At 42.4% G+C, this 26,309-nt stretch overlaps 3 protein-coding genes across 4 annotated transcripts in view; all 3 read left to right on the forward strand.

Annotated features, from left to right (window-relative positions):
* Window positions 1-2,653: 2,653 nt before the first annotated feature.
* On the forward strand, window positions 2,654-16,653 carry ube2d2 (ubiquitin-conjugating enzyme E2D 2 (UBC4/5 homolog, yeast)). The gene is made up of 7 exons (XM_039813914.1): window positions 2,654-2,921; window positions 4,663-4,726; window positions 10,879-10,910; window positions 11,522-11,599; window positions 11,784-11,889; window positions 12,139-12,232; window positions 15,212-16,653. The coding sequence occupies exons 1-7, from the start codon at window positions 2,898-2,900 to the stop codon at window positions 15,255-15,257; spliced, it is 444 nt and encodes a 147-aa protein (XP_039669848.1). The 5' UTR covers window positions 2,654-2,897; the 3' UTR covers window positions 15,258-16,653.
* Window positions 16,654-17,632: 979 nt separating this feature from the next.
* zgc:110843 (uncharacterized protein LOC541492 homolog) lies at window positions 17,633-21,672 on the forward strand. Its single transcript, XM_039814208.1, has 3 exons — window positions 17,633-17,839; window positions 19,196-19,398; window positions 20,668-21,672. The coding sequence occupies exons 1-3, from the start codon at window positions 17,785-17,787 to the stop codon at window positions 20,755-20,757; spliced, it is 348 nt and encodes a 115-aa protein (XP_039670142.1). The 5' UTR covers window positions 17,633-17,784; the 3' UTR covers window positions 20,758-21,672.
* Window positions 21,673-23,999: 2,327 nt separating this feature from the next.
* Window positions 24,000-26,309, forward strand: part of cxxc5b (CXXC finger protein 5b) — a 2,740-nt gene continuing 430 nt past the window's right edge. Inside the window, exons 1-2 of one of the 2 annotated variants that reach the window (XM_039814408.1) lie at window positions 24,000-24,282; window positions 25,145-26,309. The exon at window positions 25,145-26,309 is cut by the window's right edge and continues 430 nt beyond it. In XM_039814408.1, the coding sequence (XP_039670342.1) occupies window positions 25,347-26,231 (885 nt within the window). In that variant the 5' untranslated portion in view covers window positions 24,000-24,282; window positions 25,145-25,346 and the 3' untranslated portion in view covers window positions 26,232-26,309. Of the gene's footprint in view, window positions 24,283-24,304; window positions 24,436-25,144 lie in introns of those variants that run through there. The other variant, XM_039814410.1, reaches the window with a different exon arrangement.

The raw sequence follows: 26,309 nt of genomic DNA on the forward strand, positions 1-26,309 counted from the left end.
AAAAACACAACAACCTTGCCTTCCTCTCCACCCGACTGAACACACTTTATCGGCTTAGAATTATGGCAACAATCGCTAAACACACTGCAAACTCACGGTCCTCCATTCCCGATTTACAGCCCCCCTCTCTTGGCTTCAAATAACTCACCGCCAACAGGCTACACGTTGTAAACAGCCGTGGCCTGCTTGCCTGGTCCTCCGGTAACGTTAGCAGTTAGCATGGTTAGCATGGCGGCGTTAGCCAGGACCAGTTGGGAATAAGGCATGGATACCCGACCCGAGGCCGACAGGTCCCGACGCTACCCGACGGGCCGGGCCGGGTTCGGACAGACCGGAGCAGGGTTGGTGGTTATTCATGTTATGACGTCGGCCCTGGAGGTAACGAGTCTCTCCTGGTTTCTTAATATACCTGTCGGGCTCGGGCCGGGTTCGGTCACGGCTCTGTCGGACGCGGGCCGGCCTCGGACAGAAAAATTCGGCCCGATCCGGACTCTAGTTGGGAACACTTTACTGGCCGTGTCTCAATTTGTTTTTGCGAGTAACCGACTTGGGTACTCTAGCTATAATTCAATGTGAGTACACGAATGTCGAAATGACATAAAATGCCCATCCCTAGCCGTGGTAAATTAGCCTGAAGCTAGTGCTTACCTGTTAAGGAGGAAATTAGCAAAGTCCACCTTTACCTGAAATAGTCTGCTGGCCAATTGCTCGACAAAATGCAAATGCAAAAACATAGCATTTTATGCACCCAGTGACATATATTTAAACATTCAAAACTTACAGTTGCTCTATAAATTACATATACAATCAATAGTTACAGTAGGTCTAGCTTATCTCATTATACTTCCTCAAAATAAAATATGCCCTTACAGTAGGCTACCCATGATCGTGCAGTCACAAGTCTTTGTAATTGTATCCCTCCGCGCTGAGAAGACCCCGAGAGTAGTTCATCTGTATGACACTACCCCCTAAAAATGTAATTACATCGATGAATGTAACCAACGTATTGGAAAGTGTAACCATATTCACTTCATTGTAGGGCTGCATGATATGAGGAAAATATCTAATTGCGATTATTTTGACTGATATTGCGATTGCGATATGATTCACGATATTGGAGGGAATGATCGTTTTTGTAACATTATTCTTATTTTCGTTGAAAATTATTAACATTGAAAGAAATAAAAATGATTATAGTGTGATTTTTGCGAGGATCTGTACCAAACAAAGATTTTTTTTCTTTAGTCTGTAGGATACGATTTGGAGGCCAGGACGTCTCTGCGGCACCACAATACTTCATTCAGAATGGTTTGACTCATATTTTGCCATTAACAAATATTGCGCCCCCCTGCGATTTGGATATTGCACTAGTCCATATTGCGATTTCGATACAATTGCGATTAATTGTGCAGCCCTACTTCACTGTCTGCAAATATGCCTAATATTGTAACTGTAGTAGTAAACCGTCTTAGCACAGGTTCCCTGGAGTTCACCTAATGCAAAATACGTGCTGGGTAGACATTTTGGCTCCTCTGGACCCTGTGAACGCAGCTGAACCTTGCCGTAGCAAGCCCGGAGCCACAATGATGCCAGTTGCAGTAACTCGTATCCAGCGTGCACCGCCACTGTGAGCCCTATAGCTGATAGCTACGTGCTCATGTCGGCGGATGGCTTTCGGTAGCGCAGTGAGAGCGAGATGCGTTCCAACAATAAGACTTCCGGCTTGGGCCGCTGGCCTTCAGAATAAAACAGTGATCTTCAATTTTTTAAACGTAAAGACAGGCGCTCCGACAGGTGCAGCAGCCATGGACAGCATGAGAAAAATAAGTCGGTTTTGAACATTAAAGTATGTTAACATGTTCTAATAGAAACATAAAATACAACTATACATCTGAAAACGGTATATAATAAGTCGCCTTTAAAGTGCAGTAAAGTATTTTTTGTATTTTCGCCAAACATATTGGTCTCTGAAAAAAAGGAATAAACGTTATAATATATAGAGGTGAAACAATTAGTCGACTTTGTAGAAAAAATTTATATTTTTGATAATTGATTAATTTGTATTTATATTCATAGTAATACATTATTAGTTAAGGGCCAAACATTCTCTGGTCCAAGTTCCAACTACTCGGATGAGAGGATTTGCTGCCTGTGATGGGCATTTTTCACTATTTCTGACATTTCATAAACCAAACAATTAATGGAGACAGAAATTGACAGATTAATCAATCATGAAAATAATGGTTACTTGCAGCCCATTATGTGTTCAACTCAGTGGAGCCTGCGCATAAGAGTCAGTCAGTACTTTGTATCTATATATTTGTTTTTCTGTATTTATTGTTTATTTCATATTATTATTTAAAATGTTTGTTTGTTTGTTTATTCATTCACCAAGGCAAATTCCACATAAGTGTACTTATTGTGGCAATAAAACCTTTTCTGATTGTGATTCTGATTTTGTGGCCCTGCATTTTTTACCTAACAGGTGCAGTCTAATTTATAGTATGAGAATAGAGTACAGCCAAGTCGGACAATTTCAAATATAATTTAGTCAGTTTAGTTACTAAAGTCACCAGGTAAGTCCGTTTGGAATAATGGCGATTGGGCTTTTATTGTGAAGAGTTGAGTTCGGAAGTCTTGTCGTTGTTGCTGCTAGCAGATCCCAGGCCGCAGTGATTTGGTAGCCGCTGCAGTAGGAGGAAGGACCGCGGTTCTACCCCTTCTATCTTTCAGTTTCGTCTCGAAATTCTATCGGTGGTTCCTTCTTGTAACGATCGGTAAATTGAGTGTACAGCAACGGTGTTCTATGAAAACTAAGTCGTAGTATTACCAACGGACAGTGATACCAATCGCCATTTTAATCGCACGTTTTCCCTGACAGAAGCGCTAGCACAACAATGGCTCTGAAAAGAATTCACAAGGTAAGGAAGTGAACGACGAGGCCCAGGCTTTCGCAGTTTCACTAGGGATTTAAATCCAAGGCTGGCCATCTGATGCGTGTCTGTCGGGTTTAATAAACTGAGAATAATACAAAAATACTGACTAAATAACTCGGGCTTGGTTTCAACGGCCAGCTAGCGGTATCTGAGTAGCGGGTGACGCCGCCTGTATGCCTGGTTCACCAGTGCTGCTACAGTTGAACCGTTACTAACCTTAGCTAACCGTTATTAAGCTGCTCTTCGTCGTGTTACTTCGGTTTACCATCGATGTCTCTAGTACGGGATATAACGAAATGTTTAGCTAACGTTAGCTATGCCGGTTACTAGGTAACGTCAACGATATTAGCGGTGTGCTAGCTGTTTCTAGCTAGCATTATCTGTCCCGGTGGTTGCTAACTCGGATAAGCTAAATGCTTCTTCTGATCAAGCTAACGTTAGCTTACTACATGACGCTAACGTTACATATTCATAGTAAATTAACGGTAGTTTCTACTCGTTTGGTGTTTCGGCTATAATTTATCTCCGTAGTAGTTCCCCTATGTGATAATAAAGGTAGCTAGCTAACTGTATTTATTACAGTTACTTAAGCTTGTTTAACTCGGTCCTTGATTTGACAGATAGCTAAGTTGTCCGGCTAACATTAACGTTAGCTTAATTTAAGGGTACTCTCGCGCTTATTCTGTTAAGCGATTTGCCATTTTTAACTTTTTTTTATGTTACTGTTAGTTAACTTTGTCGATGTTTTCATGTTTGGATATAAGTGAAATTTTAACAGCCTACAAGATAGGAATGGATGTAACCTAACGTTAAGCTATCGTTTACGTTATCTAATCCCTGTTTTTTAACGTTATACTGTCTTCATAATGCACAACCTGTAAATTCGGTATTTTCAGTAACGTCAGTGGTGAAAAAATAGTAGCGTTATTGGTTGTATTTGACATTATAATGGTTTGTATTCGACAAAGGAGCAATACACAGCGGAACGCTAGTGATAACGTTAGCAGTGTGTCGCTGTGGTTAAAACAGGCCCCACGCGTTGTTCGCCTTTGATGCCATGATGTTGCTGACAGCAGGCGAGCAGCAGACCGTCATCATGCCGTTTGTTTGATCGAGTTAGCTGAATGTTGTTTTTGTCTTGTTGATTCTTCCAGTAGCCTTAGCCTGTGTCATCATGTGGCTGGCCAGCTAGCATAATGTTTCTCTCACTTGACATCCTGTGGTGTTGTTTGCACCATAACGTTACACTCGGCTGCACACAACGAGCTTCCACTCGGTTCACCAGAGTGTCTTGGTTATAGTAAAACCTCTGTTGTCATATCGTCCTGATCTCAGTTTGGCTGTCACATGTTCTACCTGCTGTACCTGGAGAAATGTTATTATGTAATAGCGATCGCTTCGGTAATCAAAGCTCACGGTGCTACTGTAGTGTTGTTCTGTCAGTAGGAATGGCCTTTTTTTTTTAAATTGTCACTGTTGCATTCAGACTTTGTAGCAACTGCAGTGGCACTGACCTTCGGATCTGTTTACAAACAGGGATTTAGTCAACTATACAGAGGGCTCATACAGTGGTATTTTAAAACAAAACAAAAAACATATTAGTTTCAGATTATTTCTTTTTTTGTGTGTTGCCATTCCCAGTTCTGTTATGTAGGTTAATGTTTGTGGAAACACTTGAAATACTGTGCAGGACCTCATCAACTGACTTGTCATATGTTTGTCTCAGGAGTTGAACGACTTGGCACGGGACCCACCAGCCCAGTGTTCTGCAGGACCAGTAGGAGATGACAGTAAGTCCATCATCTCAACCAAAGTTGCCCTGGTAGCTGTGTGTGATGGGGGGGGCTCAACATTGAGCAGTACTCAACAAATTCCTGTCGTACCCTTCCCTTATTCTGGCCAGATCATTTAATAAACAACTCAACCCACATAAATAAATATTTCTTTAATAAATAATATATATATATATATACACACACACACAAATGACACTGAAAGGAATGCCTTATTCTAATGTATTACAGACTATGTAGTTTAAATCCGTCACCTGCGAGATAGCTATGAATTGTCTTCAGCTCTGCGCCCTAGGGTTAAAAATTATGATAAATGTGATTAGTTTGGATCGGTAAAACTGCCCACAATATTTCAATTTACACAGACTGCAACTCAAATACATAACAAAATGTTTTCAAGCCTAAGTATTGTAACTGTTTGTAACTAAAGGAAAATGAAAGCATCAGTGAATGCGCTGGCTTTTTATATAGTCCAGGGCATTTAACTAAATTAAGGAAGTACCTCTGTTTTTTGAGTAAGCAGATCCAGGAAATACCGACTGTAGACTGCCTCTTGTGAAAATACTGATTCATTATAATAGCATAATATTCCCAACTCTGTTGCCACATGTCCGTGTCATTTTTGGTTGCAGGGTCAAGTGCCAACAACTGACATCGCTTTAGCTTAACAGTGTGACCAAGAATTAGTTATATTATTACAAGTTGGCATAACTCAACAAAATCAACAATTACCATCAACAGACTTAGTCCTTAGGACCTTAGATAATGTTAGCAATTAAGAAACGGCGATTATGTAAAAATATAATTAGACAATTATGTAATGATTGTTACATGCCTAGTTTGAAGTCATTTCTTTATATATATATATATATATATTTATTATTTTATTATTTATTAGTATTGTTTTAAAATGATCAAGCAATAATGGATTGAAGTCATATTGTCCCATTGTGTAATAAGCATGTCATAGTATCCTGGTAGTCTAGGTTATGTGTGTTGAATGTGTATGGGGATAGGCACAATATCCTGAACGCATATCTCAAGCAGTTTAGTAAAATAACCCTATGAAAAATAATCACCTTTGTGTATCTTGTGATTTTGTTGGGACTCTGTCAGATAGGCCACATTCTGGTGCTGTTTGACTGTATTACATTGAAAGGTGATTCTATATTTTAGGATTTCCCCCAATTTCACCTATCTGCCCATCTTATATTTACTGTTTATGGGGAGGACCAGGCCTGTAACAGTTATTACACAATTGTCTAATCGCCATGTATCACATTATCGCTGTTTCTTTGTTTAACCACAATTAATTGCTAACATTATCTAAGCTCCTAAGGGGTATGACCGTTGATGGCAATTGTCAACTTTATGTTCATTTAAGAAAAAAACTCAATGTTTTATGATAATAAAGAGGCGCAGTTTACTTCCTAGGCTGTGTACCTGTTATTACATTACCTGGGTCACATGACAGTCACATAACCAAAAGATGTACCCTGGGATTCATTCAAAACTGTATTTGTTAGAAAAAGTAATAAATAAATGAATCTTTTTTATTTATTTATTTTATGTTGACCGAAAGAGACAATTATATTGTTAATCATAATTATTCCTGAGAAGATTAATTGTACAGCCAAATTTGGAATTGTTACAGCTCTAGAAAGGACCAAATAAGAGTAATATGGGTGTAGTGTCAATCCCTCGTATATGCCCGCACGTTAACGTGAGAAAGCTTTAGGCCAAAGAACAAACCTGCTGCAAGTTTTGTGAACTTCACGAATTCACAGACAAAGAGAGCTCTCTAACTAGCTTATATAATTACATCTTTTGATCATTCATAGTTTAGGTTTATGGCTATTTTCACGACTGTTTTTCTGCTCTGGTGATAAACAACAAACAATGAGCGGATGTTTACTGACAGATGCATTACTGTTCTGTGTTTTTGTTTTTTAAACCCTTCAATGTAAGTAACCCAAACATGAAGCCTTGTATTGGCTGTGTCCACTGTCTGTAATGAGAGCCACATCTTTTCTGTCTGAAGAAAGGCACAGTGCTGCCGATAACATAGTCGCAGTGAAGGTAACGCAGATATGTTGCCGCGGTGTAGGCACAGTGTTCCGTGTTGTCAGAAACAAAACGATGCTCTTCATCAGGGCTGGGTATCGCCAAGGATTTCCCTAATCGTTTCGATTCCGCGTCACAAGCTCGATTACATTTTTGATTCGATATGAATTAGGTTAGGGGAATTTCATTTACAATTAGAGAGGCACAGATACAACTTTCTAGGCCGATTTCCGGTTTTCATTGAGTTAGGCCAGCCGACACCGATTTTTAGCCGATTCAGATTTAATGTTTTCTAACCACTTTACAGCACATGCAAATATTTATTTTCTGTCTTTTCTTTAATAGAACATTTTGCACAGAACATAGAAAATTTTTTGAACAGATAATGGATCACTATAAAATACAACTATATAAATTACTCCTGGTGTGGGAAATTCACACCCATCTGAAGTGCAACGTTAGAACCATTTCCTTCTTTTCACATCCAACATCCAACTAAAAAAAATGTGATTTTGGTTTTTGGTGTCGTCCCTCCACGCCCTACTTTCTCCTTGCAGGTGTTACATATTGCAAACTTGTTATCTTCTGCACACACGCTGAAGAATTTCCAAACAGCTGACATGTTGCAGGTTAATTCACGAGGCTCCCTACATGTGTGAGACAGGCGCCTCACACCGCGAGCGGGTACGCGCGACACACGGCGGAAAAGTTGAGAGAAAAGAAAAAGAGACCGTGCTGTGGCGTCCGTGTGTGCGTGCGTCCTTGAGAACTGTAACTCGTATAACTTATGTTGTCAGTTAATTGTGGCGTTGACCGGCATGAAATCGGCATATGTCAGATTGACCTCCCGTCGCTGGTCATGGCCGAGCACGTGACTACCGGCCAATTCCGGTCACCAATTGTGACCAATTTTGCTTGAATATAAAAGAATCTCAGAGAACCTAATGCTGGAAGTTGCACAATCAAGCCACAATCAAACCTCAAATATATTTTTTTAATAATGCACCAGGTTAATTTTTACATTAATAATTAACCCCCCCAAAAAGTTACATTAAAGTACTTATACAGCCATGGTGCAAAGGCATATATTAAATGATCGATTTCTGGATTTTATTAATCAATATCAGATCACTCAAACAAAGACCGGTTGCAATTGGTGAATTGATTATTTTAACCCAGCCCTATGCTTCGTCATCACAGTCACCTTCCATTTAACGTTGGCTCAATCCGTTAGTAGTAGTAGTAGTAGTAGTGGTAGTGGTAGTGGTGCTGTGCTCGATTGAAGAAATTCTTAGTCGACTAACACTCATTCCATCGTACCGACTAATCGATTAGTTGATTTAATCAACAGAGTAATGTAATGATGTAAATCTGAGTTTCTCCGCAAAGAGTCATGCAAGAGCACCACTTTAATTCTTGGGTTTACCAGAGATGTGCTCATACGTTTCTTGGAAAGAAGTCATTCAGCATGAAAAAAGCATCAAACGTGACTAATCGACTAAATAATTCTAAGTTGACTAAGACCAAAACGACCGATTAGTCGACTAATCGACTAAGAGGGAGCAGCCTTAAGTAGTAGTAGTATTTAGATACTTGATAGTCAATTCCTTGCTTTTCAAAAGCAACATAAGATTAAACTTTTATTTTGCTGACGTCAAGGTCTTGTATTGCCTTAGGTAATGATGTGATCACTTCCTTGTCTGTGTCCACACTGCTGGAATTAATACTTTCAAGTTTGGTTTGTGCATGAAGAAATAGCTATCTGAATCATACGCAGTTTTGCCAAGTGTGAGCTGTATTGCACATGTCACTGGAATTCATTTTAAAAGAAAAATCTCTGTATTTGGTAGTGTGGAATTGTTTGGTTGAACTAACTAACTAGCCATAGAAAGAACCCTTTACAAAACATGTAGTGTCAACATCACAATGGTTAGCTTAAGAATGGTTAACAGCCTGTGTATCTAGCAGTAGCTTGTTCCAGTGACATCAACTAACTTGTTTTTTCAATGGCATTACCAACGAACGTGTAAGTACACAAGTGCTATTGGCGTCCTTGCTTTAAAGTGCTCATATTATGCTCATTTTCAGGTTCGTAATTGTATTCAGAGGTTATATCAGAATAGGTTTACATGGTTTAAGTTTAAAAAAACACCATATTTTTGTTGTACTGCACATTGCTGCAGCTCCTCTTTTCACCCTGTGTTGAGCTCTGTTTTAGCTACAGAGTGAGACATCTTACTTCTGTTCCATCTTTGTTGGGAGTCGCACATGTGCAGTACCAAGGTAAGGACTACTAGCCAGTCAGAAGCAGAGTATGATGGCGTGCCCTGACAGTACCTAGGTAAGGACTACTAGCCAGTCAGAAGCAGAGTATGATGGCGTGCCCTGACAGTACCTAGGTAAGGACTACTAGCCAGTCAGAAGCAGAGTATGATGGCGTGCCCTGACAGTACCTAGGTAAGGACTACTAGCCAGTCAGAAGCAGAGTATGATGGCGTGCCCTGACAGTACCTAGGTAAGGACTACTAGCCAGTCAGAAGCAGAGTATGAGGGCGTGCCATGCTAGCAGCTAGGCGAGCATTATAACGTGTGTTCCAAAGTGACCACGTCTGTCTCTGAAGTAAAGGCTGGACTACAATAGAGCTGTTTGGAGCAGTTGGTGAACAGTGTTTTCTGTTGGAGATGGTAAGTCCCTTTGGGGGGGACTTTGGGCTTTTTCTCTTTGTAAACCTATAACGTGCACAAAAAAGATATAGAACACTATAAAGGAAATGGAAAAAGCCAAAAAGCATAATATGAGCACTTTAAATCAGTTTGATAAAATGTGCAGGCAACATATTTCAACAGCTTTTTTTCTTTGTGTTGTTGGTGGTGTTACACTCAACATATTTGGGTATCTTTAGTATAGGCGTTTTTCCATGACATGGTACCTGCTCGCCTCGACTCTACTCTCTTTTTTTGGTTTTCCATAATGAAAAAAAGTCCCAGGTACCTGCCAACAGGTACTTTATTTAGTATCACCTCCGTCCAGCTTCCAAGCGAGCTGAGGAGATGCCAAAAGGTAATGTGAAAACCTGCAGACTACTGATTGGTCAGAGAGAATCGTTACTAATCACTGCGTCATCATTGCTGTAGCGACAGACGGGGCTGTCCTGAACAAACCCGCCATTTTTAAATAGTTTAGCCAACAGTTTTTTATTTTATTTTTTTCTGCCTCCAGCTTCTTTAGAAACAGTGTGTCTTCTGGCCTCATGCCGAGAATCAAAAACAACACACCTTCGACGTTCTGTGTGTGTCGCGTTAGATCACGGCAGTTTCCTGCGGCGTCGCTATGACGACTAGCAACGCTCGCCTCATGCATGAGGCGGTACCAAATCTACAACGGAAAAGCGAGGACGGGGCACCGCGGCCAAGCCGAGTAGGGCTGGTACTAGCGGTGGGTAAGCGCCGTGTGTGTCCCCCTTGGCACCTTTTCGCACTAAAACGGCACAACAGAAAAATCTAGCAACATGTACAACGGCATGTACAAAGCAACATCGCTTTGTACATGTCGCTTCCTGTCAGCCAACATCAAATAAACCACTCAACTATACACTGCAAGACAGTGCTACTTGTAACATAATTGCTGTGTTTTACAGTGCGTTGTTTTTTTCTTTTCTTTTTCTTTCAATGTGACATTTGTCCTCAGACCTCAACAGGATGCTAGAATTAGAGCACAGGTTTAAATGCTACCAAATCTACTTCTGAGGGTTTGTTTTTTGTTGCCACAATTTGTGCTGTCCAAGCTTTTAAAAATGATACCCCATGTCCGGTTAACAGTTTCCTTTTAATCGCTGCCTTTAATATCATTCATATAAGGAGCAATTTCTGACCGTAAATGCGAGTGCCCTGGCATTATATGACCCTTTTTAAAAATACCACTGCCAAGAATATCTGTCCTGAGTTGCACTTTATGTAAGCGCCTATTACCCAACCGTGTAAATAAACACACACTCTTCATGCGATATTATATATTCTAACACTTCCCAGCCATGCGTTGTGCTCATAGTGTTTCATAACAGTTTTCTCTGTTTTTTTTGTTGCAGTGTTTCACTGGCAAGCCACGATAATGGGACCTGTAAGTATTCACTTATTGTATCTCACTGATTTAGTCAGCCACTGCTGGGGATCCAGCATTCACACACACATATATCGAGCAACTTAACCAATACAGCATCTGATAGGGCTAAGTCAACTGAATTTACCGCTTACTTAATCAATTTAATTCAGGAGAAGGTCAACGTTTAGTCAGACAACAATGTTTCCCTAGGTTTGTGGAAGACTTGGGTGCACTTATTTGACAGGGGGGTTAAGGGGTCCTTCCTTAGGAAAATTGTGTTTTTCAACATCATTTTGGACCTTTGCTATTACCATATGTGTCTCAAACATTGGAAAAGCTAATAAATAAATAACCCTCAGAAAGCTTAAAGACAAAACTTGCTAAAGAAGTCCACTGGGGACCGACTACAATCATTAGATCTGATAAAAGGCATTTAGTCTCATTCGTTTGGCTTAGGTGGTGCCCAAAATGAGTGCCGTGCCTCAGCTTTATAATGTTAGGAAGAAACCAACTCCATTGACAGCAACCTTAGCATTTCATCTTTTTATATTCCATTTGTATGCATTTATTTGTCATCCTTGCACTTCAGTCACTAATGAGTTGAGTGGGCTTCTCTCTCCCGGCATTAGAATGACAGTCCTTACCAGAGCGGGGTTTTCTTTTTGACCATACACTTCCCCACAGACTACCCCTTCAAACCGCCAAAGGTAAGCAAGACGTAGCTGCAAACAAAAAAGCAGCATACAGACACATACAGTAGTAACAGTGAAGCACACGCAGTGCCTCTTGCCTGCCAAAACATGCCTCAGCTTTACATTATTCAGTTTCCTGTTGTTCCTCTCACCTGCCCCCTCCCCCCTACATTTCTTCTCGTTCTCGGTCTGTTTCCAGGTTGCATTCACCACGAGAATCTACCACCCAAATATCAACAGCAACGGAAGCATTTGTCTTGACATTCTGCGATCACAGTGGTCTCCGGCTCTCACCATCTCCAAAGGTAGGCTCTTTCTTACAGGGAAATGGCAGATGCTGCTGCCTTTTATAAACAGTATAACATGGACAGGGGAAACATATCTTTTTGAATTGAAAATTTTTCCCACAAATGATACAACATTCCTCACCTAGAGGTCTGGAGTAGTCTCAGCTTTCAAATTTCATATCAGTTAAATTCTGACATACATTTGGAGAAGGTCTGTTTTTTTTGTTCTTATTTCTGAATACTGATTGGTTAACTGGTCCATTCCAGTCCTCCTGTCCATCTGCTCTCTGCTGTGTGACCCAAACCCGGACGACCCCTTAGTACCCGAGATCGCCCGCATCTACAAGACGGACAGGGAAAAGTAAGTCATTAGCTCCAGGTTGTTATGTGCATCATTTGGACGTATTCCCGGATTTGTTTCCACGGCCTCTTATCAACATGACAAACCAGCCCACGCTGATAAAATGTCAAGTCTCCGCCCGGCATCGCTGAAGCTGCGCTAAGGCCTGTTCTGATCCACAGACTGGCAACTGATGGACACCAGCTCCATCTTGCTCATGATTATTGGTTTTAAAAACACTGGTACTGGCATAGAGTCTGCAGCGTTCACAAGGGATGTAACACAAGTTGGAAAGACAACGATTTTGATAGCAATATTCTAGCAAATTCACATCAATTAGCCACATTTCTGTGTTGTCTTTTACGTAGTTTGAAAGCAAAGATATACATGGAATGTCGGTGTTTACGCATTTGTCCTCACATGTCGAATAATGGGAACAGCCTGCTTACTGTTCAAAAGTAACAAGTCTCTTAAGCCGGGCAGACACTGTACAGATTAGGCTGGATTTAAGTCCTGAATTGGTCACCTGAATCGGGCTGAATTTCTGCCAGATCGGTCATTTTTTAGTGCAGTTTGAGGAGATTCACAGTGCCTGGTTACTAGCCTGAATGATCAACGCTCTGATTGGTCAAAGGGACTTTCGGTTGGTCGTCTTGCCGTTGGAGCAGTACCCCAGTCCGATTTCCCACACTGCGGCTTTCAAAAGATTTCCATTATAAACTGAACTTGTTTTTAAAATTACTGGAGTCATATTTAACACATTGTGGCTCAAACTGTAGTTTTGAGACTGCTGTGACATAAAAGTTTACTGCAGATCAGACGGATCGCATTGTCTACGTCTTCCAGCCATCCGTGGCTCCAGTTTTCCTCTTTCCATTCATAGTAGAATTGCTGCCTTTTTCTCTTTTTGTCTACGTTGAGGATGCAGCCTTCTTTTGGAATAAACTTTATTGGAATTGTCGATGAACAAAACCGACTCGGGGCGGCTCCGTGTTTACATTAATGGCTGGCAACTGATCATACAGTGTGAGCCTAAAAAGTCGCAGGTTCTGGCCGTTCCAAAAGGTTAATTACAGGTGTCTGCTGAGGTTTCAGAACATTTAGTTATATTCCCGCCCCATATAAAGGTAGTTTTGACCATCTGAAGGTAGTAATTCTGCTTTCCCTGCCCTACCTGCTACTCTGAATGGACACAGAGCAACTTGAGAGCTCTAACTATATCACAAACCCTAATTTTTACATTTCTTTTAGAAACATTTCTTACCGAGAAATTACTTTTACATTTGGTGTCATTAATCCATCTGGCTTCATCAAAGTAAGGCAAAGTTTTGCACAGTTGCTGCAGCTCAATTTGTGAATGTGTTATTTTTGGAGCTGTAAAGCAGAATAGCAAGATGTGGCTGCTTGCAATGAGATAAATGTGCTTGCTTAAAATGGGAATAGACAAAAATGTGATACATGGATAAAAAAAATCCTCTAAAAAGCCCTTCAAGTTGCCATGTGTTTGTGGTTCATGGTTTTTTCTTTTATCTCCTCCGCCCAGTTACAATCCATCTCACCTGCGGAGCGTGGAGTACAGTCTTGTGTTTACCTGCAATACTCGCGTTTTACTGCTCATGTTCACCATCTGTACTATGAAAACATCCCCTCCACTCAGTCAAATAAGTCGGAGTGCTGTCCTACGTTTCAAGCACACATTTTCTGTTTCTATCGAAGTTAAATCTCTGGGTCATTTGAAGACTAGACTCGGTTTGTGAAAGTTTACAGCCTGGCATGCTCTTATCTTATCCAGCTCTACTCTATGTACAATGATTCAGCAATAAAAACAGGAGGTGAATCGACTGACGACAAAATATGAATCGGGAGCTTCTCGACTGACTATGTGAACCATCGATGTTAAAGTGCTCATATTATGCTTTTTGGCTTTCCCCCTATACTTTATAGTGTTATAAAAAAAAATTGTGCACGTTATAGGTTTACTAAGAGAAAAAGCCCAAAGTCCACCCCAAAGGGACTTACCATCTCCAACAGAAAACACTGTTCACCAACTGCTCCAAACAGCTCTATTGTAGTCCAGCCTTTACTTCAGAGACAAACGTGGTCACTTGGGAACACACGTTATAATGCTCGCCTAGCTGCTAGCGTGGCACGCCATCATACTCTGCTTCTGACTGGCTAGTAGTCCTTACCTAGGTACTGTGCATGTGCGACTCCCAACAAAGATGGAACATAAGTGAGATGTCTCACTCTGTAGCTAAAACGGAGAGCTCAACACACAGGGTGAAAAGAGGAGCTTCAGCAATGTGCAGTACAACAAAAATATGGTGTTTTTTGAAAATTAAACCATGTAAACCTATTCTGATATAACCTCTAAATACAATTATGAACCTGAAAATGAGCATAGTATGAGCATTTTAAGGTGGCAGCCCTCAAATAATGTGCCTTTTTTTATTATTAGGGTTTTACAACATTATTATTTTGGCTTCATTAGGATGCTGCTTATCAATCACTAGATTTTTTTATTTTTTTTTGCTGTGGAGTTAGTACACCTCTGCGCTTACAGGACGTGATAAACAAAACCAATAACTGCTCTTTTGCCTTTTTGTTCCCTTTAGTATCACTTACCAACAAGCTTAATAAACGTAATCGGGGCAGTGAGAATGGCTATTATTTTGGTCGTTCCATATCTGTACTAATTGGCCAGCAGCATCCACTCCGGCAGTTTTCTGCAATAGGAAGGGGACATAAAGACAAACCTGCTGGAAAAATCGGTGCAAGCTGGCAGAGCTGTATCTGCCGTTGTAGAGTTGCAGCCAGCTGGCATCTCCGCTGCTGCTTCAAGGACAGCAGCGAAACTCATGATGTACACATGGAAATGAATGAGTGACTGTGTCGCAGCTTCCCTACAGTAAAAGATGTAACAATATTTTGATCTTTTGTAAAGCTAAACGACTAATAACTCCTTCTCCTGTCTGTCTCTCTCTCTCTGCTTTTTCACAGGTACAACAAAATAGCTCGGGAATGGACACAAAAGTATGCAATGTAGTGTTGGGGTAGAATCATGGCCAACCACCTCTACGACATAAGGTTAGGGGAGCTTCAGACGTAAAGAGAAAACAAACAAAAAACCATTCAAACAAATGAGAAGTTTAAAACAAGATCTTGTTGGTTTCCATTGGAGTGCTTTCTTTGAGCCACCCCTCCCCTTCACCAGAGTACCTGTAAAACTCCCTCTGCCCCTCCTCTCTCTCTCTCTCTCTCTCTCTCTCTCTCTCTCTCTCTCTTTCTTTTTTTTCTTTCTTTCTTTCTTTCTTTCTTTCTTTCTTCCTTCCTTCCTCCTCTCCCTGTTTGACTCTCCTTTCCCCCCCTCTCAGCTCACCTGCCCACCCTCCAGTGTACATATTGTCAACTTGCAATGGCAACACCCATCGGCCCCTACTCCCTTTTCACCTCCTCCCTCCCCTGTGACCTCTGGCCCTATCTCCTGACTCCAGTATTCCGTTACATTTTGTCACCGTGCAGGTTGGGCTGTTGCACCCCCTAACCCCCCCCCCCTTTTTCCTATACACACCTGCATCCCACCTTCCCCCGACGGTAATCACTAAACGCATTCCTTTTGAGCATCTGTAAAACTTTGAGGGGGACCTTCTTTTTTATTTTTTTTTATTTCCCTATTTGTTTAGGGGAGTGGGGGACAATAAGATGGAGGGACTTTTACACTCTGCACCCTTTCTTGTTTTGTTGTCATATAATTCCCATCCGCAGAGGTGACAATTCAAGAAGGCAGTTTGTTTTCGCACGCGAGTCGAAGGGCACTCTGTATTTTATACAATGAATACTCAAAAGAAATCATTGCAGGCTATGTTCAAATGGAACCGATACACGTAGCCTATTTTGGTCTTCTGTTGGATTCTATGAAAGGACTTGAATTTATCCCCACACTTCCTGCTCCTAACTCCCACCCCACCCAAGTTGACCCCGTTGTACGCACACACACACACACACACACACACACACACACACACACACACACACACACACACACACACACACACACACACACACACACACATGCACGCACAATTGTAAACCCATGTCACCATCACCAACCAACTTTTCTTCATTCACAAAGTGGAGGTTCTGGTCTGGACCAGGTATTTAAGCAATTTATTTTTCTTAGTTTAACCTGTGTTTTTATCTCCTCCCCCACCCCTCCTTCCCCATAACTCTTTAGGTTGCATTTTTTTTTTTTTCCTTTTTTTTTTTTTGCTATTGTTAAATTAGAGGCTAACATCTTAAATGGCTATGGGACTGGCTTGGGCTCTGGGTGCGAGAAGAACCCACTCTTCTTGCACAAAACCTCTGTATATTGAATTACCTGAGAGGCTCGTTGAGCTTTGTGTGTTGATTAAACTGTGTAATAAAAACCCCCATGATTCCTGTGTTGACTCACTCTCCCTTTTGGAGGACATAACTGAGGTAAGAAAGGGACACGTGAAGCTGCAGGATACCTGCGCCATGACCACACAGCATCACTGTTAGATAGTTAACATTCTTTGTGGATATTGGGGAATGTCTGGTTGGAAAATAAAACTACTGGAACTTTAAAGGGTTTTAAAATAGTTCAGAATGAATGATGACAAGCGTGTGGGAGATGGTAGTTACAGAATTCCTTTTTTTTTAATTGTTTAAATGTCTGTGACAGTAGGTCGCTTTGCTGCCATCTGGTGGTGCTTTTGTGTACAGTAATCGGAGTACATTAAATTTCGATTCATGGCGGTTCTGTGTTCATATATCAATTGGTTGCTAAAGATGGACACGTTTTTTTCTGTTTAAATAAGTTTATCAAGTGAAATCCAGAAAGGACTGTGGTTCATGAGCAATAACTTCTTGAAAGGGAAAGGCCTCGCAGCCATCAAGATGAGTCTCCTCCAATGGAAACCTTTTGGCTTTAACCGTCGTGGCCTAACGTGCAAGCTGTGACAAACAACCGTTAAATAAAGCATCGGTTATTCATAAAATCATAATCTTTATTGGAACGTAGAGGCACATGCAACGTTTTAACACCGTTTGAACAAACTTCGCTGGTGGAGGCTGTGAAATGTATTCTCTTGTCACACTGTTTACATGGTTAAAAGTTAACTTTTACTATAAAAATAAATACTGGATTTCGCGTGGACACGAGATATTCGTAAAGGTTCATGTGAAACCCCTTGCATCTTAAATATCTTGAAGAAAAATGAAAGTATCAAATCCTTATACATCCGTGATCTATTTGAGATTATCATTGCCGTTCAGTCCTCAAACGGCACCAAAGCGAAGCCGGAAGTACGCTGGAGGAGGGTTTTTGCCATAGACAGTAGTTTGCTCCTGTTGTCTGTCCTGGCATTATGTCGCTCCCTTCTCCTCAGCCCTGATTGGCTGCCGCACAGTGACGTCGGGAGCCGAGCACGGTGCTTGCGGAGCTGACGGAGCTCCGATATAAAGACTCCCCGGTTGACCTTGCTTGTTGAGCGCTGACTACAAACAACGCACCGTCCAGGAAACACACACCAACCCCAAGTTTACCAGCTATGTCACACATGTCAATGCCCGCCGTACCCAGGTCGGGATTCACGTTTTCAAAAGGTAAAGTATTCATTCAAGCTAGCTAATGGCAAGCTAGCGTTAAGTGAGTGTTTTCGTTTGCCACTCAACGTAACGTAGCTAAACTTAACATGTCTGTGACCTAACGTTACCCAAGCCAAGTAACGTTAACCGCTAACGTTACGGCCGGAATTGTTTGGAGGCTACTGCACGGTTGTATGGAGACTTCTAGTCAATTAAGTACATACATATTTAAAGGATTATCTAATTTATAAAGTTAGCTACTTATTGGTTGCATTGTCAACAACCGTTCCTTAGCTGGCTAACAGCCATGTAACGTTAGCTAGCTAATTGGCCAGTCGGGCGTGTTGGATACAGCCACATGTAGACGGTCACTCGGATAGTTCTTTGCCCATCAGATGAGCCCATACTCGGAGGCGATCCCAGCATCTACAGCAGGAGTATCATGGCTAATAGCCTCTCTATCAAAGCAGCTAGCTAATCAGTGAACTTGCTGATCCAGACTGACAGCAGGGCCCCCTGTTCCTCTTGTTTTACGACTCTACATCATGTGACGCTCAGTGGACCTGGATAATCCTCCTCGTTGCCTTGCAAAAAACGGTCAACATGAAAAGGCACTGCACATACACGGCATCTAATAGACGAGAATTTATTAGAAATCCTATCTCTGATTATGCAACATGGCGAAGCTGTAGGAGGAGAGATGTATATACGAGATAATGTGCTGCTGCCTATTTTAGCCAGGACCTTGAGAAGGAGATTTTTTTAATCTCAATGGGACCTATCCTGGCTAAGTAAAGGTTAAATACATACTAAAGTAGTGCGGTATTAACCTAAATAACCTAACCTAAATATTTGGGTTTCTTTCAACCAATTGAAAAATTATGTTCTTTAGTGTAAAATAAATGATCAGTTCAATACTTTCAATTAATTTGGGTATTTTATTAGATTTTATGTTATTAGTATTTGGAGAAAAAAAATGATAGGTTGAAGAAAAGTGACAAATGCTTCAAAAAGGTGGGAAATGTTTTTTTTTTTTTAAATTGACAGACATCAGAAAAACTGACAAACTTGGAAAAAAATCAGAAAAAGCTTCAAAAACTTGATTTAAAAAAAACAAACGTTTAAAAAAAAAAGGAGAAAAAATCGACACAGGAAAAAGTCACAAAACTTTGGGGGGGGGGGAACTTCAAAAAAAAGCCACAAAAGTGTCAAAAGATGACCAAAACATTGGGGGAAAACATTTTTTTTCATTTTGACCCAGAATGACAAAAAGCTGCGTGGTCAACGAAGCCAACACGAGGGTTAACTGCTTTACCTAGCGCTAAAGAGCCAGTTTGTCTGTCTCTCTCTCTCTCTCTCCCTCTCTCTCTCCAGAGCATTTGGTGGTTGCCGTGCCGGTCGCAGTGGTTGCAGCTGTCGGCGGTTTCCTAGTCAGCCATTACCTGAACGGCCGGAGCTGTAAAAAAGGCCTGGTGAACACATGCATCAGTAAAGATAGCCCCAAAGTGGTCCACAGCTTCGACATGGAGGACATCGCCACCAAGGCTGTGTACTGCCGCTGCTGGAAGTCAAAGAAGGTGATGCCTCGGCAGCTACTTCAGGGCCATTTATAGCTAGGGTTGGGCATCGAGGACCGATTCCTACTTGGAATCGTTTCAAAAATTATGATTCCAGTGGAATCGCCTCTTTATTGGAATCGTTTGGAGGATTTGGTTTCAGATCTGATCATCGGTTGCAAATTTAAATGCGTGAGTTTTGGTTTCCGAAGCGGCCAGGCGCTTATGTTGCCGCCTTGGAGCACAGTAAGCGGCACTCTAGTCTGGCTTTGTTTTACGCCCGGTAAAACTGCAACCCACCACTGAATCAAAATAAAACTTTCCTCTCATTTTGTGAAATAAGCATGCGATGCGTTTCAACTCCACCCCTCAAAGAATCGATAAGAACCGGAATCGAGAAGGAAGAATCGCAATTGAAATAGGAATTGTTAAAATCCAAACGATGCTCGACCCTATTCATAACCGCACTTTAGCTTGGTGTTTGAGTAACTGTTATTGGGCATTCTAAGCTAGCAAAACCACTTCTCGGGGGTCCAAAACTCCCTCAGCGTTCCACAATTAAAGGTCCTACTGCAGTCAGACTTTCACACATTGTTGCCCTTCTTTTTACATCCCAGTCAGGCTGTTTTTTCCTTTGACTGCTAATGGAAATCTTCAGTTTTAACACCATCCCCCTTGCTCTGTTTAACATGTCAGAGGAAATAGGCTGTCATTAGTGTTGGCTGAAGTGCTATGCATGCAGGAGTAAATTAAAACCCTCTTTTGTTTTTGTTTTTTTTGCACCTATCTGAATTAAACTGAGTGGGCAGCTATCATTTTGGGTAGAGGTCCCTTTTTAAAATAACAGACCTCACACTGAAATGAACCCAAGTGGTACTTGGAGTTCTCGAAGTCCTTTTGCGTAAACAATATCCACAATTTGCTTCATGGACATAGAATAAAGAACAAGAAAAATCAAAAGTTTGACGTCTCTTAAGTCTGTAGAGTTGAATATTTTGATAATTTTATAACCACTGGGGATTAGGGGACTTAAGTCGAGCTGTTTCTGTATTATCATGATCGTCAAGAGTACAATGGTCTACAGCCACGTTAAGGCTGAGGGTAATACGGTGAACATGTCTGCTCTAAAGCTCATGAAAATGGTGTCATGTACTTGTGTTTTCAGGTGACTTGGGGGAGATTAATTCAGTGTTTGCTAACCGTGTTGACTCCTTCTGTAAAGTGTGAAGGGCTTAAACGTGATACGGGCGACTTTTGTTTTTCCTCTAACACGGCGCGTTCTGCTTCCAGTTCCCTTTCTGCGACGGAGCCCACACCAAACACAACGAGGAAACCGGGGACAACGTCGGACCGCTCATCATCAAAAAGAAGGACGCTTAAGCCACCCAGTCGGAGAGCCTCGCCCTCCCTTCGCTTCTCATTCCCCTCCCCCCCCCTAGTTTTTTCCCCTTATCACTTATCGTCATCATCGCAGTGTCACGCTGATGGTGACTGGGTATGGCACTGTTGAAATTAAATCAAACCGTGGGTATTATTCATAGCCCAGAACAGAAAAGTGCTGAAAAATGTTGCGTATTTTGATTTTCATACGTACGCCACACTGTTTCTACACGAAATGGCTTTGAAATCAAAGGTCCTTTTTTGAGCGGAGATAAGGAAGGGACTTTGACAATCAGCACAGTTAGACATGAGTTGCTGTGACTGGGCAGTTGCATTTTGACCTACTTATTTCCAAGAGTTTTTGTTCAAATTCTCCCTGGACCTGATATAAGTGAGTCAGTTTCATCATGCAGGCATTGTACCTTCACATCTGGTGTCACCTGTGTTTCTCCCCTTCCTCCTTCACTCCTCCTGGGGGTGGAGCAGGTGGTCGAAAACCTGATCAACTGGCAACTCTTGGTCTCAGTCAGCCCATTGTTTTTGAATTCAGCCAAGGCCTTCTATTTAAATCTACAACGCACACAACCCAGAGTCCGAAACAACACACACAACCCATGTGAATGTTACAGGTTATGATTTTTGAGAGCTGCTTAGTCAGGAGAAAAACAAAAAATGAAATAATAATAATAATAATAAAAATCTCCAATCTCGAAGTGTCGAAACACTATCTACTGTTTGTAACCCGTTACTGTCTGCTTTCTGAGGAAACTTGTATTTAATCTGTACTGTTCAAAAGTCTGCTTACAAAGGATATATTTAGCCTTTTTCATTAGATTTATTTTCTACTGGCTGCAGTGTGTCTGACTTGATTCATTGTTCTGTATATTGTGAATAAAACTTTATTGAGTGATCTGATTTCGTAGCCTTCGCATCATTTATTTCTCAGAGGGGGGGGGGGGGGTTGCAGCGGGGCCCAGGGGCCAAACTGTACGTCACTTTTAATTTTTTTTTTATTTTTTTTTTAACCACAGGATCAAATGCACTTCACAGAACAACTTCACCTCTGTTAGCAGCGAGGCAGAGCAGTGTGTTTATGGATTAACAGTGGGCAGGGATAATGAGTAAACAGCCCTGTGTGGTGACTGCAGTGGGACTTGTGTGTGTGTGTGTGTGTGTGTGAGAGAGTGAGAGAGGCCTTGGCTGAAGGTGAGGTGGGGGGGTGGGGGTGCCGTGCTGCAGTGTCCACCAGCACCAGTGGCCATTTTAAGATGTGGCAGTATTTGTGGTGACCACTAGAAGACGCTGTGTTTACACGGATAGTCCAGGCCAGACAGTGAACGCGAGTACGGTGGGCCCCTGCTCCCATAGTGACACGTACACGCAAGTACGCACACACACACACACACACACACACGGAGACACACGCACGAGGTATCTGGCTGCGTGCCAGATGCAACGGAGGGCTCTCACAAGAGGTGGACTGGACTCCGCCGTCCCCGTGTGAGAGGAGTCACCTTTAACGGGCAGCAGCGTCACAGAGGGACAGAATGGAGAACGGCAACGCTTTAGAAGTGGAGGAACACTAGCATGTAGCCTAAGTCATGCTAAATTGGCTAACAAACTTTGGCAAGAATGCTGAGTATTTTGGGATTATTTCTTTAGTTATTTGTTCATTCATGTGTTGTTTTTAAGCTTAGGTGACGTCATAATGTCGACCTGTTATGTTACACTGGAGCCACCATGTAGACTTTTTTATTTTTTTTATTTCATGGCAGACATGTTGACATGTCATAGTAGGAACACACAGGTGTATTCAAACCTGTTAATGATGGCTGCATCCCACTTAGGAGAGGTCCTGGTATTAACCCATTACTGATGGCTGCATTCCAGTTAGGAGAGGTCCTGGTATTAAACCATTAATGATGGCTGCATTCCAGTTAGGAGAGGCCCTGGTATTAACCCATTAATGATGGCTGCATTCCACTTAGGAGAGGCCCTGGTATTGGGCATGCTGACTCACTGAAATATCTTACTGGGACACTTGATGGAACTGAGCCATCTTTAAGGTTATTCATTCCAGCTGTGCTTCTCCTACTATGACAAGTCAAAAATGTCTGCTGTCAAAAAGGTCTGTTGAGTTCAACGGTCATAACGTATGAATAGTGACCACCCCTGTAATGGAAAGGTACAGCGTTAGGTTTCCGGTGTGGATACTATAGGAAATAAAAGTTTTTCTTTGTTCAGTTATTTTTGCGGGTTGCATTTCTTAAAATGTCATTTTAAAACAGTTATGTGTAGCGTCAACCTGCTCAAAGACTTTTTTTTTTTAGGCCTACATCATATTGTTGATCAATTTTGTGTATCAACAAAAGGATAAAGCAAATATTCACATCTCCCTTTTATTACTGCAATAAAGGCGTATAGCTAATTTGCTACTGTGTACTAAGCTAATTAATAATATAATTAATGAATTATAAGTGCACAGAGGTGCTTTCACTGACCAAACAGGACTTAAGTTATGAATTAATTTAATTAGCATAGGCCTCAAAGACAATTCATTGAGACGCAGCCTAACATATGAATATACCTTCCCATTACAGGGATACTGCTATGGCTTTAGTGTAACATATGGTCGACATTATGACGTCACATGCTTTAACAACAACAACAACAACAACAAATAAACAGTTGAACAAATCATTTCTAAATGAAAAATATTTTTCACCAAACACTTTCTTTTTCTTTTAAGAATAGGTTGGATGCATTTAGGCCTGTCAAAGGGTGTAACGTATAGTTATAAAGCGTGTCAGTAATTTATGTAACTTATTTATGAATTGTTAGACAATTTCAATCATCATCATCAAAAAAAAAATTATTTTATGAAAACACCATGTTAAAATGTGAATATATATATTTGTTTTGTGATGCTTGAGTCTGGAATAGAGGATTTGATATCCTGTAACAGAACATTTTTTTCAATAAAATGACAATAGCCTACATTTCAATAAACATTCTCAGAAGTGAAAGTTAGTAAATATTGTCCACGTCCTAAAAAGAACACACATTATAATGAGGATTCGATGATGTGTTGATTGACAAATTTATAGTGTTGCTATTGAATAGGCCTATTGTAGGCTATACCTTTAATAATCATCATGAAATAACAGGCTAATACGTGTTCCTTATTGGTAAAGTAGTAACGCCACTAGTGTAATGGATGAGTGGAGCCTAATGCTGGTTTTAATCTGTCATCCTATAGTATTCATAGTGACAGCTGTCCGTGTATGTTGAAGTGTTCCTGTGGATGTGATGGGGGTCGCTCAGACCACGGTCTCGGCTGCAGAGTCCACTTCGCATTTTGAGCGACGCCCCCAAATTCCGTGCAGAGTGTTTGCAGACCCTCCGGGACGGAGAGGTGGAGGAGGAATCGGCAGCTCCGCCGTCCACATACACCACAATCAGCACGCCATTAGTTCATGACTTCATCATACGTGTGACAGGAAGAGTTCGGGCCCTATTTAGAAGGTAAGGGGGGGGAGACGTTTAACCGATACTTCCTGTTGATTTGCGCTGTTTATTTTGGGTTTGTCGCCTTTTCCTGCGCGCGGCGCCGTGTCGCAGCGACCGCTCGGACTGTGGTCAGCTCGCCGTGGCGTCGGTCGAACACCGTCTTCTTAGGTAACCTTAATCACGGTGAAATGATCGATCGGGTCTCCAGATCGACCCGTAAAAGTGTTCGCACTCTTGTCCTGTAACGACATAATGTGTCCCGGGTTTAACCGCTGGAGTAGATTTCTACAAATGTGGACATGGAACATAGCCTGGCTGGTCTTTTTTTATCCACAGCAACCGCATCGTTGCGCACCTCGCTCCTCGTCGTCGATACCAGACAAAAGACAGCCTGTTTTTTTTTTACGGTCCTCTATTTAGTCCTTCGCTGTTGAGCTTAAGCTTTTGGCTGGCACACATAACAGCAGTCGTCAAAATGTATTTGAAAAGCGCGCTCCACATTTGACCTGCGCATATGCGCATATCTTTGCATATTGTTGTCGCTCTGTTATTGATTGCATTGATATACCGTGAAATTCTTAAAGGGATACTGCCTCCTGTATGCGGAAATCATGGGCAAGCCATGCACTGTCTGATACATGGCCCCGTTCATCTCTATTCAAGCAGTTTTATTTCTACATTTCTGTACATATAGGCTATGTTATATTTTTTTCTATTGAAACAGATTCTCTACACTCTGCTTCTCTGACAGCGTTTACTGGCTCTGGCTGAGAAATATCTTCCAGTCTCGTCTCCTCTGTTTACTCTCTTTCTGTATTCGTCTCTCCCAACATTTCTATTCTTAACCTTCCTCTCTTCATCCCCCATTCATTTCTAGCTCTCCAGGACTCTGAGGCTGCTGCAGAGAATGGGAATAGGGACACAGGCCAAGGCTTGCCATTTTGGCTGAAGTAACAGCAGGACGGTTGTCAACCCCGCATAGGCTTCAATCCCCTTCTCCCTCACCTCTCCTCCCACACATACACACACACACACACACTCACACACAAGGACAGACACCCCCACACACAGCCACTGCTATGTCCACTGCCGTAGACATCGCTGGCCCTTCCTCCCCAGATCAGGCCCACAGCAGTGCTAAAATCCCCAATGAGCCACTGAGACCCAGCCTTAAGCGCTCCAACCACCCCTACAGCCTCTCCCATTACATCTCCAGCCCTTCCCCGGCCGTGGACGTCAAAGGCCTGATCCAGCCCTCCCCGGCCCAGCAGCGGGCTGCCCAGCCCGTGCACACTAAACCGCGCCGGGCCCCCTCCTGGCCTGACATGTGGGAGTCGCCCAGCGGGCTCCACCTGGCCCACGCCGCAGAGCTGCTGATGCGCGCCGGGCTGCTGGCTCTGACCCCTGCCACCACAGAGCAGGCCGGCTTGGGCGCACAGAGCAGCCAGCCCGCTAAAAGGGAGGCTGCAGAGGCAAAGGGGGACGGGGAGGGAGGTGGATCCGGGCCTGAGGAGGAGGAAGAGGACTCCTCTGGATGCGGCACTGACTTCCAACCCTTCCTGGGGGCTTGGTTCCCCTTCAGCCCCGCTCTGTTTCCCCTGGCAGGCTTCCAGATGGGGGGAGGCCACTGGAGGAGCGCGGCCATGGGAGCTGAGGGCATCGAGGGGCTGGTGGCCGAGGGCTACTCCCCCGGCTCTCTGGGTGGGGGCGGCGGAGGGAGAAGGAAGAGGAAGAGGTGCGGGGAGTGCGTACCTTGTCGGCGTCAGACGAACTGCGAACAGTGCAGCAGCTGTCGCAATCGCAAGAGGGGACACCAGATCTGTAAATACAGGAAGTGCGAGGAGCTGAAGAGGAAGCCGGGAGGTCCCGGGTTTGAGAGCAGAGTGTCCGGGTTTGACCTAAGGGGCTCCGACTTTACTTTGGGTCTGGCACAGGAGAGAGGCAACGGCGCCTTGGATGGATAGTAACGTATGCGGTGGCAGCATTTGTCAGAGGATCCTGGTTGGATGATTGTTGAGGAGCTGCAGTTAGTAAAAACACAC

This window comes from Perca fluviatilis, chromosome 10 (genome assembly GCF_010015445.1).
Source record: "Perca fluviatilis chromosome 10, GENO_Pfluv_1.0, whole genome shotgun sequence".
In the NCBI taxonomy this organism is placed as follows: Eukaryota; Metazoa; Chordata; class Actinopteri; order Perciformes; family Percidae; genus Perca; species Perca fluviatilis.